Raw genomic sequence first — 17,621 nt, 5'->3', positions numbered from 1 at the left:
ATTATATGGCGGAGAAATGAAGATAAAGGTGTTATGCAAGCCCCTTAAGTGCTTTCAAGAATCTGTACTGATTGTTTTATGCCTAAAAATTACTCTGGAAACACGCGTTTTAGGCATTTTAACGCTTCTAAAAATACAGTTTAAAAACTTAATCCGAAATTAAAAGTACTTTTCGGCCCTCAACGAACTCTTAAATGCTGTTCGTAAATAGGCCCCACTCTGATATCTTGAGTAGTTTTGAAATCGCGTTGTTTTTCCTGAAGCTCTGCACACCGTATGTGTGCCCAGGTAGGCGGGCCCCTTAACGCCACTTCAGCCGCTAAATCAGAAGTTTCCAATGAAAACAAGCATGTTGTGACTGACCTAAACTAACCTAACCCTTCGATTTTTTTTAAATTTCAATTTTTGAGAGAAATCCGAAGTTGCACGAACGTGGTAGGGAACCGAAACTACGTGAGTTGTAGGCTTCCCTCGCGGTTACTGAACGCTCCCCCCTCCCCACTGTTTTAATCCAAGAAGGGGGCGCCATTTTCAAGTCTGGCCAGGGGCGCCAGTCACCTCAGCTACGCCACTGGTACCACCATACACACACACATATTTATTTTCACGTTCCATTGGCAAATATCGTGATCCGATGCCGGGCCCCAGCTAAGGCCGGGTTTATAAACTACACAAGAATAGCAAGAAATTCAAATAAAAAAACAGTAAAATTAACGAAGATATCAACTAGACGTAAAAAAAAAAAATGTGACGCAAGCATCTACCAACTTACAACTTCTTGCGTTTCGGCATGTATTTCCGCCTTCCATATTATAAGTAAAGTGTTTTGAAAACTTGTCAATACCAGATTTTTTTATTTTTTATAATATGTGGATTTCGTTTTAAGTTGTTAAAACTTTCACACAGTGAGATTAAAAGCATTTATCAGATTATTAAGCCAATGTAAAAATTGGTACGTATCGTACTTTTTTTTTTTTTTTTTTTTTACGATTTCAAGTTTTAGGTTTGGTTAGGTATTGTTAATTTCGTGCTTTAAAAAACGTCCGTGATTTTCTTGGGTTGGTTACGTGTTGAATTCTATGCGTGATTGCTTTCCTTGTATAGTTCATAAACTCTTCTCAGCAATATTAGTTGTACCAATTTATTGGTATAAGTACCATACTTTAGGATCCCATACCATGGACCAAGTAAATATTTTGTTGGTAAGTAAAAATGTCAATTTTCTGACGATCAAGAAATGTTTTTATCATTAATTAGGAATAAAATTTAAGTAATTATAATTAACAATTGCCACATCTCATTAAAGTATCGTATAACTTTATTATAATATAATCTATTATCAAATTTTAAAAAACTGGAAAAAGCCTATCTTTCGTATTTATTTTATTTAATCAATTATTTATTCAAGAAAAATATACAATATTCAGCACTAGTACATTTTAACAATTTTTTCGTGTTACTACACAATACAAAAAAAAAACTGTGATAAATAAAACACGAAAGAGCATAATGCTGACTTACGTGGTGTACCTATGAAGATTTTTCTCCAGCTGTATTTATTATCTTTATCACTTCGAAGTTACTTAAATAAGATATTTGTTTAAATGAGAAAAGCAAGCGGAAAAAGTTTCGTTTAGTGATGTTCTGCAATATAAATTTTTTTATTTGAGGTTAAGATTATTCACTTTACAATTAAAACAGACAACTGGATAGCCGACAGTTCACATGGATGAAAGCCACAACCCAAACAGTTCCGAAGTGTAATGGAATATTTTTTTTTTTCGGGAGGGTAGGTTTAGATTAGGTATCGTAACTAAAAAGAAAGATTAGTTAGGTTAGGTTAGGTAAGTTTAGGTTAGGTTAGCGTAATTTAAAATACTCTATGGCCGTTTTCGCCAGCATTCGGCAAACTTCGGAGAACTTCGGGCGTGGCTCTCACTGCTGCGAACCTTAAAAAAAACTGGGCTCTTATACAAAAGTGTGGCATTTGTTTTTTATTGTTTTTTTAGCGATACACGTGAGGGAAGTCTTCTTTTCACAGACGAGAGAGCCAAACTCCCGATCGAGCATCTTCAAGTTTTTTTTTGTTCAGTGTAAATAATATTAAAAATTCGGGAATACTTTTATTTTGTGCTACAAAAATTCCTATATTTAATACAACTTGCGGAGATACGAAATTCCAACACGTTTACGAGAAATCGCCGTTTATTCATTAACATACATCTGTTCATTGGTGCAGCCGCCGCCATATTTTTCGTTTGCCGTGTGTCCGTGAATGTTTATTTTGGACAACTCATGATAACTAATGGTCAATTAGGTTAGGTTAGCTACATTAATGATACTGTGAAATCATGCAAACGGTTTCCTAGCGCTGGATAGCTACATATTAAAAAGTTATTTGCTAAGCAAACATAAAATGATTTTACAGTATTTTTAATGTAGCCATACTTAACTAATATAACCAACCATCCACAATGTTTTAAAGTATTTACAATGTATCTAACCTACTGAATAATTCTTTAAATTACTTCTTGCTAATTCAAAGAATGACATCTTATAAGTTAAACCCGCGCATTTGGAGAATAAATTCCCGCGAATTTTTTTTTTCTTCCACCCAAATAAATACACCTGTTGTGGTACGTAAGAAAAAAAAAGCGAGCATGAACTTCGGATAACTTCGGGTGTGGCTCTCATTGCTGCGAACCTTAAAAAATAAAATAATAAAAAAAAAAACTGGGCTCTTATACAAGAGTGTGGCAGTTGTTTTTAGCGACACCCGTGCCGAGATGTTCGGGCCGGAGACAGCGGGAGCGGTCGGGGGCAGGGTCTCCACAGTTAGTACTTTCGTACTAGATCTAGTACTTTTATAACTTTATTAGCGGTCAAGTACAGATCTAGTACATTTTTCTTTAATATAATAATATTATTGTAACTCCAATATGTTTTATTATTAAGCGTAATTATTTTAAAAAAAACTATGGAATGTATGTGTGTGTGGTGTGATATTTAAGTTTGAGCATTGCAATGTCATAATAACTTCCTAAATTGTTAAAAACCATAACAAATTATAATTTAGTACTTTTTTCTCGCCTAAGTTGGTACGGAATATTTTTTCCTTGTGGAGACCCTGGTCGGGGGAGCGCGGACTTGCCTGAGACGGAGTCCCTGGCGCTGAAGACCTCGCCGTAGGTGCCCTCGCCCACCAGGTCCTGCAGCTCGAAGCGGTCGCCCGGCTCGGGCAGCTCGTCGAAGCGCACATGGCGGCTCAGGCCCTGGTAGGCCATCGCTCACCCCCTGCGAACAAGCCCGCGCGCCGCCATCTTTCACACTTCCTCTGGAATCAAGCGCGGCTCCAGAAGTGGGCGACAGCCCCTCCCGAGACCAACTTCATTGATTAGTGCACATTTATGTTCACTTAAATATTTAATTTCTAGAGACTGGAAAAAATTCGCGCTTCGGATGACCTCTGGGATGGACTCCACAATCCCCTTACACACTTTCAGGCAGATGCCACCTGCTCATTGGCCATCGACTCGTGACAACCTGTCAACTGGGACGCTTGCGATTCGATACTTTTTTTTTGGTTGAAGGGTTTTTCCATCGGCTCAAAGTTCCTTCAGATAAACTGTGAGAGCCAATCAGAGAAGCAATATGAAGGTACAGTTGTTTGGATTGTAGCATATCGTGAAATGAATCCGCGAATTTTTCCGGTCTCTATTAATTTCACATGTTAAACTTTTATCTCATCGAAAGTTGCGTGGAGCTACCAAGGTTCTGTATTTGAAACCTGTAATTTTGTAAATAATATTCCAAGTCCAATATCTGACCACTTTCATTTTTTTTGCAACTACGACCTTTCTTTATGCGATAGCCCCTTCCGAATAGTCATCCTGAAGCCGCCATTGACTGGAATGTTCATGAGAAAAGCTAGAGACATTTTTTTTTTTTTGTAAATTTGTACATTTACGTGAGAGGAAAAAACAAACTCTTATCACTACAAAATAGTGAACACTTATGTGCTTTGTGTTGTCTCAGTACCTACAATAGTTAACGTTATTTATTTGCAAACCATTCCCTGACTAAATTTCAGGTATTAATTGCGCACATTAATTAATAAGCACAATAAAAAATAAAGTCGAATTGTTGAATGTTGGATTATCTTTTCCATGGTTCAACAATTATGCTTGAATGTAACATCATTTAAAATATAAAATTATGTGCTAATTTACGTAAGAAAATACTCAATATTATCTCGAAAAACGCACGTTATATATCCAAAAAAATAACAATAGCCATGTGTTGAACAAATTTACAATAAATTTCTTGTAGAATTACAAACTATTTATTGGCAACTACTTTCCGAAGGAATTTTTTTGTAAAAATTAAAAAAAAATTCCTTCACAATGGTCCTGCTACGCACAAGCGTCGCTATGTCGCTATGTCCTCAAAGCGATGATGTGTTTGAAAACAAAGCGGAATGCAAACTGGCTGACTCGTCAATGAATGGAAGCATAAGATAGGGAATTTTCAATACATCTAGAGTTATATTTTACACATGAGTTATTACACTCCGTTTTAAATGTATTAAAACTATTACTGCAATAAAAAAATGCGATTTTTTTTTATTTGCGGTAGAACATGCATAATTGTATGAGTCAACTATGCCTACAGTTTTTGAGAAGAAAAATCTATAGTATTAAATTTTTGCAGTTTTTTTTTTAATTATCCTGTAACACTCTTCCTTTCCTCCCGGACTTGATCGTGTTTTGTCGCCTGTAAGCAAACACGGAATATTGTGTCTTTGTTCATTTCATCCCTGAGTGGTTAGGCTTCCCAGCCGTGTTTCACGTCAGATCTCGTGGCCGGAAACTCCCGATCTTTTCCGAACGAGATTTCGGGAGATTAGCACCGGACGAGGAGAACCAGCCAGAGACAGTTTTCAAGACAAGGTAACTCGTCGATACTAGCTGTCGAAGTCTACTCGCCGAGCGAGTAAAACCTGAAAACACGCTCAGCGGAATCAGGTGCTTCTAGTATCTACTATAGAACAGCTGAGGTATGTTAATAGTTACTCACTGTTTAGGGTGAAATTTTTCTCTCTCTCACTCTCTGAGAGAGTACGTAAGTGATAGGCGAGTTGGGGTGAGCGAGTACACACTGGGCTGTGAGCAAGAGTGAGTCAAGTACCAGAAGGTCGACGTGTTAGTAACCTCGGCCATTCGAGACAAGTGTGAGCAGCGGTGTGATAGCCGAGTTCAAAACAAGGAGTTGGGCTCTTTAGGGCTCTAGAGGTCAATACGATGTCATCGCCTGGTCACTAATGAGTGAAGAAGGCGTAACTGGAATTAAAGGTCTCTTTAAAAAAAAAAAAAGGTGTGTGGCTGTGTCATGGACACGGCCGTGTGTTGTAGGCCTACGTGAAAACGTGTACGTAACAGGTAATATTTTCTATACAAAATATGAAATACCTTATTTTATGTATGTTATAATGTGTGAACACTAAGAAGTCGCGTATAGGCTGAATTATTTTTTTGATTTTTTTTTTTTAAATTTTAACACCATATAAATTCACTGTAACTATTTTACACTAATGTTTTATATATGCAATCGAATTATTTTGACGAGAGTTGACGATTGAAACTCAAAAGAACGTCGTAGATTCTCCGAGTCAAAAGTTATAGACTAAATGGAAATCTCGAAACGCAGCAAAATAACCTCAAAATGGCGGCGCTTCTCCCTCCACTGCGCGCAATGCGTCACAGTCCTCACTTAGCGTAACGAATTCTTTGATCCTTTAGCTATGCAGTGGTGTAATTAAATTTTGGATGGAATTGATACACCAAACTGTATCCCCCGATTTTGTTATCATTCGTTTTTTTGAATTGCCTCCCACTATGGAAGCAATTTTAAAGACGTATTCAAGTCAAAAAAAAATTTTTGCAGTGTGGTGATGGAAGCGAATGAGCGCATTCGTCCCGGGAGCCACGAGTTGAGTTCAGCAACAAGGCTTCGTGGTGTTGCCGGAGTAGCGTCTTCCTGGGGTCTCGCCACCGAAGTCTAGGCGTCCGTCGAGAAGGGTAAGGAGGGAAGGAGGGCGGACGATGGCAGCTGAGATCGTCCGTGGCGACCATCTTCAGTTCCCCTCGGGACAAGCCGGTGTCTAGGACCAGGCGTTGTACTGTGCCAGCACAGTAAAACATCCCAACAAAAGTGGGATGGGGGGGGGGGGGGGCGCAACAACAGAGGGGAAGGGGGGTCAAGGGTATTTGCCCCCCTCTGAAACCTTGAAGTGGGGGCAAACGGGGGCAAATAAAGTGCTGTGTAATCAATTTTTAGATAATAAAACTGCTTAAATATCACCATTTTCCACCTTGAAATACAAATTTCCCCGGGGGAGGACCCCCGGACCCCCCGCTTCAATAGGGGGATCGATGATTCTTTATAAAAAGGTATATTGCCCCCCCTTTGCAAATTTAGTTGTTGCGCCCCTGGAGTGGTGGTGGTGGGGGGGGGGGGGGGGGGGGGGGGGTTATCTTCGGTACAATATTTACGTCAGCATTTTAAAGAACGATACCGCAATATTGGTAGTCTACTATTGAATGATTTCTATAGTTGTAAATGATCATGATTAAACCAATTTCTAAAGTGTTTGGTGTGCGAGAGTCACTTGTTATGAGTAATTAATGCTGAGACTTTATAATAATTTTTCATAAAGTAGTACAATTAAGTACCTGTTGAGTCGCGTCAAGGCTTGGAGAATTGCCACCTCAGTTTTACTCTCATTAATGAAGCATCCAGTTCTAGTGAGTTATATTCAGTATTATGAATAATATTTAGTGTGGTAGTTACTGCGTGTAAATATAATCAGCAAATACTTTTTGTATTTAGCAGCAGTAAATGAGATAGTGCTGTTTTGTGTAAATATCAATTTTTGCCTTTGGTATCATTGTCACCAGTTGGCAGCCAACAAGAGTATATGCTACTCGTCGAGAGAAACGGGAGCAAGTTACATTGACAAGAGATCACGTGCAAAGACCAGGTATCAATTTCTGTTATTTCTTTAACTTGGACTTATTTGTTAATACATTTATTTGCTTTCACACATTGTTCGTTAATAAAAAAATATATCCTTGTTCCTTTCGAGGGGCAACAATATGATAAATACACGCGTTCTAGTTTAGATCGTCTGTTATACTAGTACTGGTAACTGGTATGAAACACTAGAATTTGTAATTATGATCATGGCAACGTAGAAAGTCGCATTGATTAAGGGGCCCACTTAGTCAAGGGTTGAATTACTGTTAGCAAGGCGGAATGCTAAGGGTCAACGCTCGCTCGTGTTTCTAGCAAGGTGTCGCCTCTAAGCGCAAGGCTAATGACTGGCGTAGTCTTATCGTCGTACATAGGATGAGATTAGAGCGGTAACCATAACATTATACGACGGAGAAATCAAGATAATGATGTAATGCCAATCCCTGCTTGAATGAAACATTAATTAAAAATTTAAAATTACGCACCAATTTTCGTAAGAAATACTCAGTATCATATGGAAAAGCGCATTTCAAATATGCATAAATAACCACCATAGCCACGTGTTGCACAAACAGTATCTTTCTTGCAGTACAAGAACAGAATTTTTTTTCTTCTGTGTACTTTCTATATATAACCCTCCATTCATCCCCCCCGCCCCCTCACAAAAAAAAAAAGGATGTGGCTGTCTCATAGACACGTCCGTGTGTTGTACGTGAATACATGTACGTAATAGGTAATATTTTCTATACAAACTATAAAATGCGCTATTTTATGTTAACAAAATAAATATATTCACTGTATCTATTTTACACTAATGTTTTATGCATGCAATAGATAGATTCTGACGAGAGCTGACGATTGAAATTCAAACGAACGTCGTAGCTTCTCCGAGTCAAAAGTTATACTAAATGGAAATCTCGAAACGCAAGCAAAATTACCTCAAAATGGCGGCGCTTCCCCCTCCACCGCGCGCGATGCGTCACAGTCCTCATTTAGCGTAACGAATTCTTTGATCCTTTAGCTATCCAGTGGTGTAATTAAATTTTGGATGGAGATTATATATATATATATATATATATATATATATATATATATATATATATATATATATATATATATATATATATAGCTGCAACACTAAAACTGTATCCCCTGATTTTGTCATCATTCGTTTTTTTTTTTTTTAAATTGCCTCCCGCTGTGGAAGCAATTTTAAAGACGTATTCACGTCAAAAAAAATTCTAAGCTGGATCTTCCCGATTGTTTTTAATGGCTGTCCCGGCGGGAAGCCTACAACTCACGTAGTTTCGGTTTCCTGCAAGAATTTCCGAAGATTTCCGAAGTTTTGCGTTTTTGTATTAACGCCACTTCAGCCGTTAAATCAGATGTTTCCAATGAAAACAAGCATGTTGTGACTAACCTAACCTAACCTAATCTAACCTAACCCTTCGATTTTTTTAATTTCAATTTTTGAGAGAAATCCGAAGTTGCACGAACTTGGTAGGGAACCGCAACTACGTGAGTTGTAGGCTTCCCATGTCCCGGCCAGGAAGCGCAGCAGGTGGCCAGCAAGTTACATTCTGTTCCGCTTGACAAAGAGAGGGGCAATCGCACCGGAGTTCCAGGGTGGAGGGGGGGAAAGAGGGGGTGAGGATGGGGCTGGTATATTTGCGCAACGAAGACGGTGGCGCAACGGCGGGGAAGCGAAAGGAAAACGACGGGAACGTGAGAAAGTAAAGCAATGACGCGGAAATCCAAAAGAGCGCGGGGGTCTCGCTCAACATGAAATGCGTTGCGCCGGTTTCAACGTAATACCGGAAGACTCCGAACTAATTTGCCAACCCAGGACGAAAGTCGTTAGAAGAAGAAAAAAAAGGGGGGGGGTTGTCTGTAAAGTCAGTTTACGGACGATAATTTTACGTGATAACGCCATAAGAAAACATTGTTGAAAAATTGCATACTTTTTTCATTTTCAAATATTATTTACGGTTTTTTGCAAATTTAATTTAGATAACTTGTTCAAATATAATCACGAACAATTAGTTAAAAAGCCAGCCTTAACCTGTTTGATATTATAGAAGATTTTCTCGCACGGTGGTTGGCCGGTTCTTGCACGCTCCGCTCAGGCGGAACGTGACAATTTTTCGTGCGTGCAGCCAGCGTTCATCGATTTATAAGACGTCACGTCAAAAAAAAATCCTCTTCGAAATTTTACGGAGAACACCGGTGAAAAGTTATCCAGGGATACTCTAAGACGAACGGAAGTTTTCGTAAATTTGCGCGCACCGAGTTTACTCACTTAGAACGTAGAAGCACAAGAATCATTTTGGAATACGGAAAACGCCTTTAAAAAAAAATCGAGAAAACAGCAGAAATACTCTTTAACTTCTTCTACGTTCATATCAGCCATCAGCCCTGTTTACAACAGAACACAAAACTTATGATGACTGAAGTTTCTACGAAGCTCTAGCTATCCGGAACTACAAAGAATTATTTGTTGATTAGAGGAATTTAGGGCGGTTCCAGTTGGGGGGGGGGGGGAGGGATACCAGGGGTCAGTGTACACCCCGCCTTCCTAAAACATCAGTCTTTTAGATCCATAAGTACCTACCAATATACTCGCCAGTGATGTGTTACATCAAACCTCCATAACGAGCAAATTCATGTGTCCTCATGTTGCAAATGAACTTGTAACACGAAATTCGGACACGATATTTAACGTAGAATTATTTAAAATAATTCCGAGCGTGAAAAATATATACGCAAAATTGTGTTTTCTACTACATTTCTGAATGCGAATCACGCGTAGTTTTCCGCAACGGTCGCTAGAATTCGCTGTCGGAGCTGCTACGTCGACTATCGAATCATTCGATTTGCAGAGCGAAATTTTGACCTGTATAACGAAAGAGACTCAGATAAACGCGAAAAAGGTTTGGAAAATATCCTACACCCAACCTTTGGATCTGATTTTCGACAAAGAAGTCTGTTAAAATACATTCCATTCTGTTAAAAAAAAAAAAAATTCTTTCAAAAAGTTAATACTATAAAGTTTCCCTTTGGCATTGAGAACTTTGGTTCATGTCATCCACCGTAGATAGCAGCGTCGTCTGTTACACTTTTACGTTCCTTTACTTCCGTCGCTTTCACGAAATCATTCCAACCAAATATGCAGGTATCACCGTAGGTATACCAAGAGCTTAGATGTTAACGCATTAAAAGACTGAAACCGACTTCAAAGATCAGATGCAGGCTGGAAGAGATTACCTTTGGTTATCTCTACAGATATTGTCGCTCTAGGAAGAGCTGTGTCCATAGAGGAAGGTGGGTTTCGCTCCACGACTCCTCCTATAGGACTGTCACTGGCTTTGATTCTTTCTGATTTGTTGGGGGGGGGGGGGGGGGGGGGGGGAGGGGTGGTTTGCCTTCGACAACGCGGGGGGCGGGCGGGCCACATCACAAAACAACGAAGACAAAGAGTCACAATTTAATGCTATAGCAGCTAACGCTCTTATTTTCCTTTGTGAATCAACGAAATGTGAGGTATTTATCGGCAACCTAACAACTTTAAGAAAATTTTGGCTACCTTGATATATACTTATATATATACTTATATATATATATATATAATATATATATATATATATATATATATATATATATATATAGGTCGTTCATTGCTGGGAATATTCACCAAGAAAGTTCCATATTATCTAATATTTTTCCAACTTGGAACAACCAAAACACTACGTTAAAGTATCTTTTGTTTCAAAACTTTAAAAACTGCACAGCCGCAAAGTATAAGTGTTGAAAATCATAAAGTTCAGTTTCAATTGCAAAAAATATAGGGTCAATCCAGGAGAGATGGACCACCGGGTGAGATGGACCGGTGGCATAGTTCACGAACCTGCAAATAGAAAGCGCCATGGTTGGTATGAATGTGTCGTGGCAACTGTATTGCGCGTGCTGTGTTGTTTTAGTTCCTTTGTATGAGTAAATTGAGAAGATATTAAAGAAAATAGAAAACAGGTAGGTCAAAAATTTTGTTAATGTGAACGCAGTTGTGTCGTAGAGACAGTATTTTGCAATATTTTTGAACCATCATTCCTTACAACATGTAAACAAGCTAAACGTATCTTTGTAGTGTTCTGTAGCTACGCTGGGCACAACAGGGACGTAATGGCGGCCTGGTCCATCTCTCCTTAACGACCGGGATAGATGGACCAAAATAAAATGGGAGAGATGGACCATCGTGGGAGAGATGGACCATCGTTTTAAATGGGTCTACGTATTATTAATGAGTATGCTGTAGATTTGTAATGTCGTTTCTTTAAAAATTAGTCACAAAACATATTTTAAGTAATTTGTAGGTTAATTTCTAAATTTTTAAGGTAAATTCTTCTCTCCGTTAGGCCTACTTAAAAAACAAAAATACAATATAGGCTGTATGCGGTAAAGTGAACACATTTGAGGCCATAGTTACTTTTATCATTCGATCAAATTATTATTTTTCGGCCACTTTTAAATAGGATATAAATAATAGCTTATGAGCCTATTACATGAAGTGTTCGTTTTACTCGCGTGTTCTTGTTCGTATTTAAAAGTTGCGAAGTGCTCACTTTACCTCGTACAGCCTTTAATAATTTTTTACAACTTTTTGTAGTCATTTGAAATCCTCATTGTTGGGCACGGAAAATGAAAAAAAGACTGTACTTCACATTCAGAAACTGCAAACACATGGCTTTACACCATCGCGGGATTGTGTGCGGTCAATGGCTTTCCAGCTAGCCGAACAAATGAAAATTAAACACAACTTTGACCTAGACTCCCAAAAAGCAGGTTATGATTGGCTGCAATCGTTTCTGATTCGTAATCCTGAACTCTCAGTCCGAAAGTCAGAGGGTTTTTCTAAGAATAGAGCTCTCGGAATGAACAACATAGTTGTAAAACAGTATTTTGACCTACTAGAAAAAGTTTTGACTGAAAATGATTTGATAGGTATGCCTGGGCACATTTAAATTGTGGACGATAGTGGGTTGCAACTAAACAACAAACCAGGAGAGGTTGTTGCAATAAAAGTATCAAAAAATGTCAGCACTGTTACATCTGGAGAAAAAGGTGAAACCATTTCCGTTGTATGTTGTTTCAATGGCGAGGGCAACTACATTCCTCCCTATTGCATTTTTAAAGGGAAGAATAAGAAACAGGAGTTCAGTGATGGCATGCCTCCGGGTTCCATGATTGCAATGAACGTGAAATCTGCTTACATAACCTCTGAATTATTTTTCGACTGGTTGAAACATCACTTTTTGCAAAGAATGCCTGCTGGAAAAGTACAGTTAGTTCTTGACGGACACTCCTCCCATTGCAGCAGTGTGGAAATGCTTGAATTCGCTGATGAAAATGATATAATTTTGCTTAGCCTTCCTAGTACACGACCCATTTCTTGCAGCCACTTGACAGAAGCTTTTTCAAATCTTTGAAGTCTAACAACAACAAAGAATGTAATGTGTTCATGAGGAACAACCCATTGCGGCAAATTACGAGACTGCAATTTGGCAAGTTGCTAGGATGTGCTTGGTCCAAATCAGCGACTGTATAAAATGCATTTTCCGGCTTCAAGGCATGTGGAATTATTCCGCTAAACATGTCTGCAATACCAGACTACGTTTACCTGACACCTAGCGAAGATTCAACAATCATTACCCCTGACACAAGAGGTTCTAGTGAAACGTCACTTTCTGAAGCTACTGAAACTAACTTTGTTCAACTACACTCTCCAGACATTGGTTTGACATCAAACCAAGAAGCAACCATAGTCACCGATAGGTCTATCCCTCCACTCGAATCTGCTTTGCCTATAAGACATTTCGAACAGCCTATCAGTGATGAATGCCTGGCGACTCCTGGAACTTCGTCAGGGCCCACCAGTGTCTCCGGAGTCAAAGAGGTCGACAACCCCACGCCAACAAAAATTTTGAACAACATCTCACCTATTCCAATCTTAACAAAAAAAAACTACAGCCCGTGGTAAGAGTGCAAATGTTTCGAAAGTACTAAATTCTAAGGATAATGTACAACGTATTACCCAAGGAAAACATGACAAACTGAAGAAAATAAAAGAACAAGAAGAAAGAAAAAGACGGAGAGAAGAAGCTATCCTAACTAGGTCTGTTAGGCCTACCAAACATAAAAAACCAAACACCAAAGGATTTTCTCAGCCAATTTTGTATGATGACAGTGATGATGGTGACTGGGACGAAGATGAATGTGTTGGGTGTAATGAGGACAACAATACTACAAAAAGTACAGAAGACTGGATTAAATGCACAGTGTGTTCCCGTTTGAAAAACTACATCTGAAAGAAGAAAGACCTTGTAAAACATGTTAATGTATAGGCACTGTAGACTTGTTGTACGTCAGGAACGATTTTTGTTTAATTGAGTGCTTAAATCTGATTTAAAGTTAGTCATTAATGATTAAATAGCTTTCTCAATGTTGGTCCATCTCTCCCATATAGGCTGGTCCATCTAACCCTAGGTATTTGATATAGATGGACCAGTACTGCAAAATTTTTGAACATTTTTCTTCACTTTGTTAACGTAAATTTTCTACATATACCTTTTCTTTCCATATACTACATAGTTCACCAGAATATCATAGCGAAATTTACTTCACCAATATCTTGACAAATAACAAAATTATAAGAGTTTCAAAAAAGGTGGTCCATCTCTCCTGGATTTACCCTATATATATATACACACACACACACACTTGCACACGTACACATGGCAGCTATTCTTGTTTAATTTCTATCAAGATAATGCTATAAACAAAATTTTTTTTTTCAAAGTATAACAGTTTTCAATTATTCTCAATGCACCACTCTGTTAGTACACCCTTTAATAAATTCTGAACTATTAATGTCTGTAAAATTAGGTACTTTTTACCCCCAAAGTAATTATAGCATAACAAGTTCAAAAATTCCATCCAGCACAGTAATGCGTTATTTAATTGTAAATGCGATTAAAATTGAAAAGTTTGAGATAACTCAGAGCAAAAATAAACTTTGATAGTGTGACATGGCTTAACCCTGGAGTGGGTGCGTGGTTGATAGGTGTCACCCAGCAAACTTTGCTGGCATGCATTTCCTGTTATTTTTTTTTCTGGACCTTCCCCTTCCCAGTACCTTCCTAGAAGTGTGGATTCTAGAGGTTGCTTGGTAGTTGGGCTTATAATCACGTGCAGACATGACGTGAATGTGTGCTGGTTGACACCTGTCCCCCATGCGCCTATGCATGCAACAGTGGATTTGGTAAGTGAATTTTTTTTTAATTGCTTTCTTTCTTTTCATTTAGAAGTAGTGTTTAACTTCAATATCAATGTGTAGGTACCATAATAAACCATAAATTTATATTTTTTCTGACACAATGTTTGCTTTTTTTTTTTTAATGATGGATGCACCAAAGAAACGAAGAGTAGAGACCTCTTCTGATCCTAATGTTTGGATGAAGTGGCTTGCAGAGGAAGTGGAAGATGATACTTCAGACATTGTTGACCCTGAAGAATGTGATTCTAATGAAGAAGACCATGTAACTGAGAGTGAACATGATACTGAGTCGGAGCAATCAGCAGATGAAGTTGAGACCTGCGAGGGTGAGTCTCAAAATTCGTATTATGTGGGAAAGGATGTGATAACTAAGTGGTGTAAATCGTGTCCTAACAAAAGTGTCAGGACAAGGTCAGAGAATATAATTATTCATCTTCCTGGTCCGAAAAAACATGCATCAAAACTAGTTTCAGAAGATAAGTTATTGGATCTGTTCTTGGACTCTAATGTTTATAAGATTGTAGTACATTGTACACATATATACATCAATCACTTGAGAAGTAATTTTCAAAGGTATAGAGATGCAAGATGCACCGATGAAACAGAAATTAGGGCACATTTGGACTGCTGTATCTTATTGGAACTCTGAAAAGTTCAAGGAAAAATGCTAGCATGCTGTGGGACAATTACAAAGGGAATGGATTAGAATCCTGTTATTTGACAGTGAGTGAGAAGAGATTCAGATTCCTTCTTAGATGCTTACGTTTTGATGACATTCAAGATAGAGAGACTCGAAAAAAATCGACAAATTAGCTCCTGTGAGAGAAATTTTTGAAAACATTGTTCACAATTTCTCAGCACATTTCATTCCAATTGAATATGTGACTGTCGATGAGCAACTGCTTGCTTTTCGCGGTAGATGTCAATTCAGACAATATCTCCCAAACAAGCCATCAAAATATGGTATCAAAACTTTTGCTTTGGTATGTGCTAAAACAGCCTATACATGTAGAAACCTACGCAGGAAACCAACCACACGGCCCTTATAAGCAGAGCAACTCTCCTACAGATGTGGTTATGAGACTCGTTGAATCAGTTAGTGGGACTCGCCGGAATATTACTGGTGACAATTGGTTTAGCAGTATACCTCTGGCTGAAAACCTGCTAGCAGACAAGGGTCTTACATATGTGGGTACACTTATAAAGAACAAGAAAGAAATTCCCCGATGATTTTTTGCCAACAAGGAACGGAAACAACACTCTTCCCTATTTCGTTTCCAATATGACTTCACCTTAGTCTCGTACTGCCCTAAAGTAAACAAAGCTGTTCTCTTGATATCCACATTACATCACTCCGATTCAATTGATGAGGAAACAGGAACATCTATGAAACCACAGATAGTAACATTTTACAACATGACATAGGTTGGTGTAGATCTCCTTGACCAGCTCATTAAAAAAAATGATGTTTCTAGGAATACTCGCAGGTGGCCCATGGTAATTTTCTACAATTTACTGAATATATCTGCCATCAATGCATTGTGTATATATCGAGCAAACAGAAAGGAATGCAATCATTGAGAAGAACAGAGTTTCTGCAGAGGTTGTCGTGGGAAATGATCAAACCTCAAATACAGTACAGATCAGCAGTGCCACAAGTGCCTATTGAATTTAGGCGAAGTGCATGTGTTCTACTGGGTGTGGCTTCAACAAGAAAGCCTTCGGAAAATCCGAAACAGGGTTCCAGATGACGATGTCGTGAATGTGGACGAAAAAAAGACCACATTGGTACTACTGTTGTTCAGAATACCTATAAAACTAGGCACACATGAAACATCCCGAGTTATTAAAATATGACACCATAAAAACAAAAAGAAAACAGATGGGTGACACATGTCAACCACGCGCCCATACATGTAACAAAAAAGCATGCGCCCACTCCAGGATTTAAACATATTTGAGGTTATGTGTCCAAAATTATTTGATAGAGAAAATTGAAAGCCATTTTTAGCCAACACTACACCTCCAACTATATTGCCAAATATAGTGGAGGCAAACGTTTGACAATGTGACAGGGTGTACGGAATGTGCTGGAAAGCGAAGCTATTACAACATAACACCAGAATCGCTAGTCGAATCAGACCCCTTTTACTCACATATTCACGTTCGCGTTTCCAATCTGCACAGGGTCAACAGTCAAATGAGAATTTTTAGGCTTTTCACGGTGGAGCGTATTTCAGTACGCTGCGTTTTGTAAACCGGAACTGTGGCAGTTAAAATAAGACGTGTTTGTGCGTTTCCTAACACCATTGTGTAGTACAGCACCTTTTACTCACAGCCTTGCGATCCGCCGTGCACACGCATGGTTGCCAACCCTGTCACAGTTTCCCTTTATTGTCTGGTGTAGAGAGTTTGGTGTGGAGAAGTGGGTGCAAATCATTAAACCCGATGTTGACCCATTCATGCAGGAGATAAATTTGGTGTCGTGTATTTGGCATACCACCTTTGAAAGCTATAAAATAACAGAAATGGTATAACTCCACCACAGCATGTAGGACCTTTTAAGTTAGTAACAAGTTGAAACTGAACAATAGGCAACTTTTTCAACGCGTTGTCAACTGGAATGGGGGCTTGTGATAGGATATCCTGTTTGAGTTAAACTTTTCCAAAGTAAGTGTTGGGAGTTTAATTGGGCCCATACGCGCACATTTGACCACTTCGGACTGTAAGGCCGCTCCTGACGGGACTGGGGTAGGTCAATATTCAGCGCCACACACAGTTCGGACTGCATATACGCTTCAGTTCCGCCTGGCAGGCCAGGACTGATCAGGCCGATCAGAAGATCGGACAATCTGGACTAAAGGGAAGGCTGGGTAGGGATATAACCTAGAGGATGCTGGATTCGCAATTATCGGACTTGTCACCCGTGCAAACACGTTATTGAAACAAATTCTGTGGAAATGCAGAGGTCGAGCGTGTGAATGCGAACTTGTGAATAAAAAGGCCTAACTGCGAAAGTGTAAATTACGTGCGAGATGACCCTGTCCTGAGCATTGTCAGCGGGAGGTTATCTGGATACATCCCAAACCTGAAATTCCGCGGAACTTTGCTTTTGCACTAAAAATACTTAGAAATTTATATCATTAGCTCATTCGTGGAAAATCAGTTTCTTTGGCTTGATAATTAAAAATAATTTCTAAAACAATATTGAGTCCTATTATAAAATTTAAGCAGGCAATTACAAAAAAAAAAAACTCTTAAT

At 38.8% G+C, this 17,621-nt stretch overlaps 1 protein-coding gene across 1 annotated transcript in view; it reads right to left on the bottom strand.

The window, feature by feature from the left end:
- Positions 1-17,621, bottom strand: part of LOC134540164 (myosin-IIIb-like) — a 140,078-nt gene that overhangs the window by 45,476 nt on the left and 76,981 nt on the right. The window contains exon 3 of the mRNA XM_063382711.1: positions 3,152-3,294. Within this exon, the coding sequence (XP_063238781.1) occupies positions 3,152-3,284 (133 nt within the window). The 5' untranslated portion in view covers positions 3,285-3,294. The remainder of the gene's footprint in view (positions 1-3,151; positions 3,295-17,621) is intronic.

This window comes from Bacillus rossius, chromosome 16 (genome assembly GCF_032445375.1).
Source record: "Bacillus rossius redtenbacheri isolate Brsri chromosome 16, Brsri_v3, whole genome shotgun sequence".
Taxonomy (NCBI): domain Eukaryota; kingdom Metazoa; phylum Arthropoda; class Insecta; order Phasmatodea; family Bacillidae; genus Bacillus; species Bacillus rossius.
The sequence above is the reverse complement of the archived record's forward strand: the minus strand, read 5'-3'. Positions and strand labels throughout refer to the sequence as shown.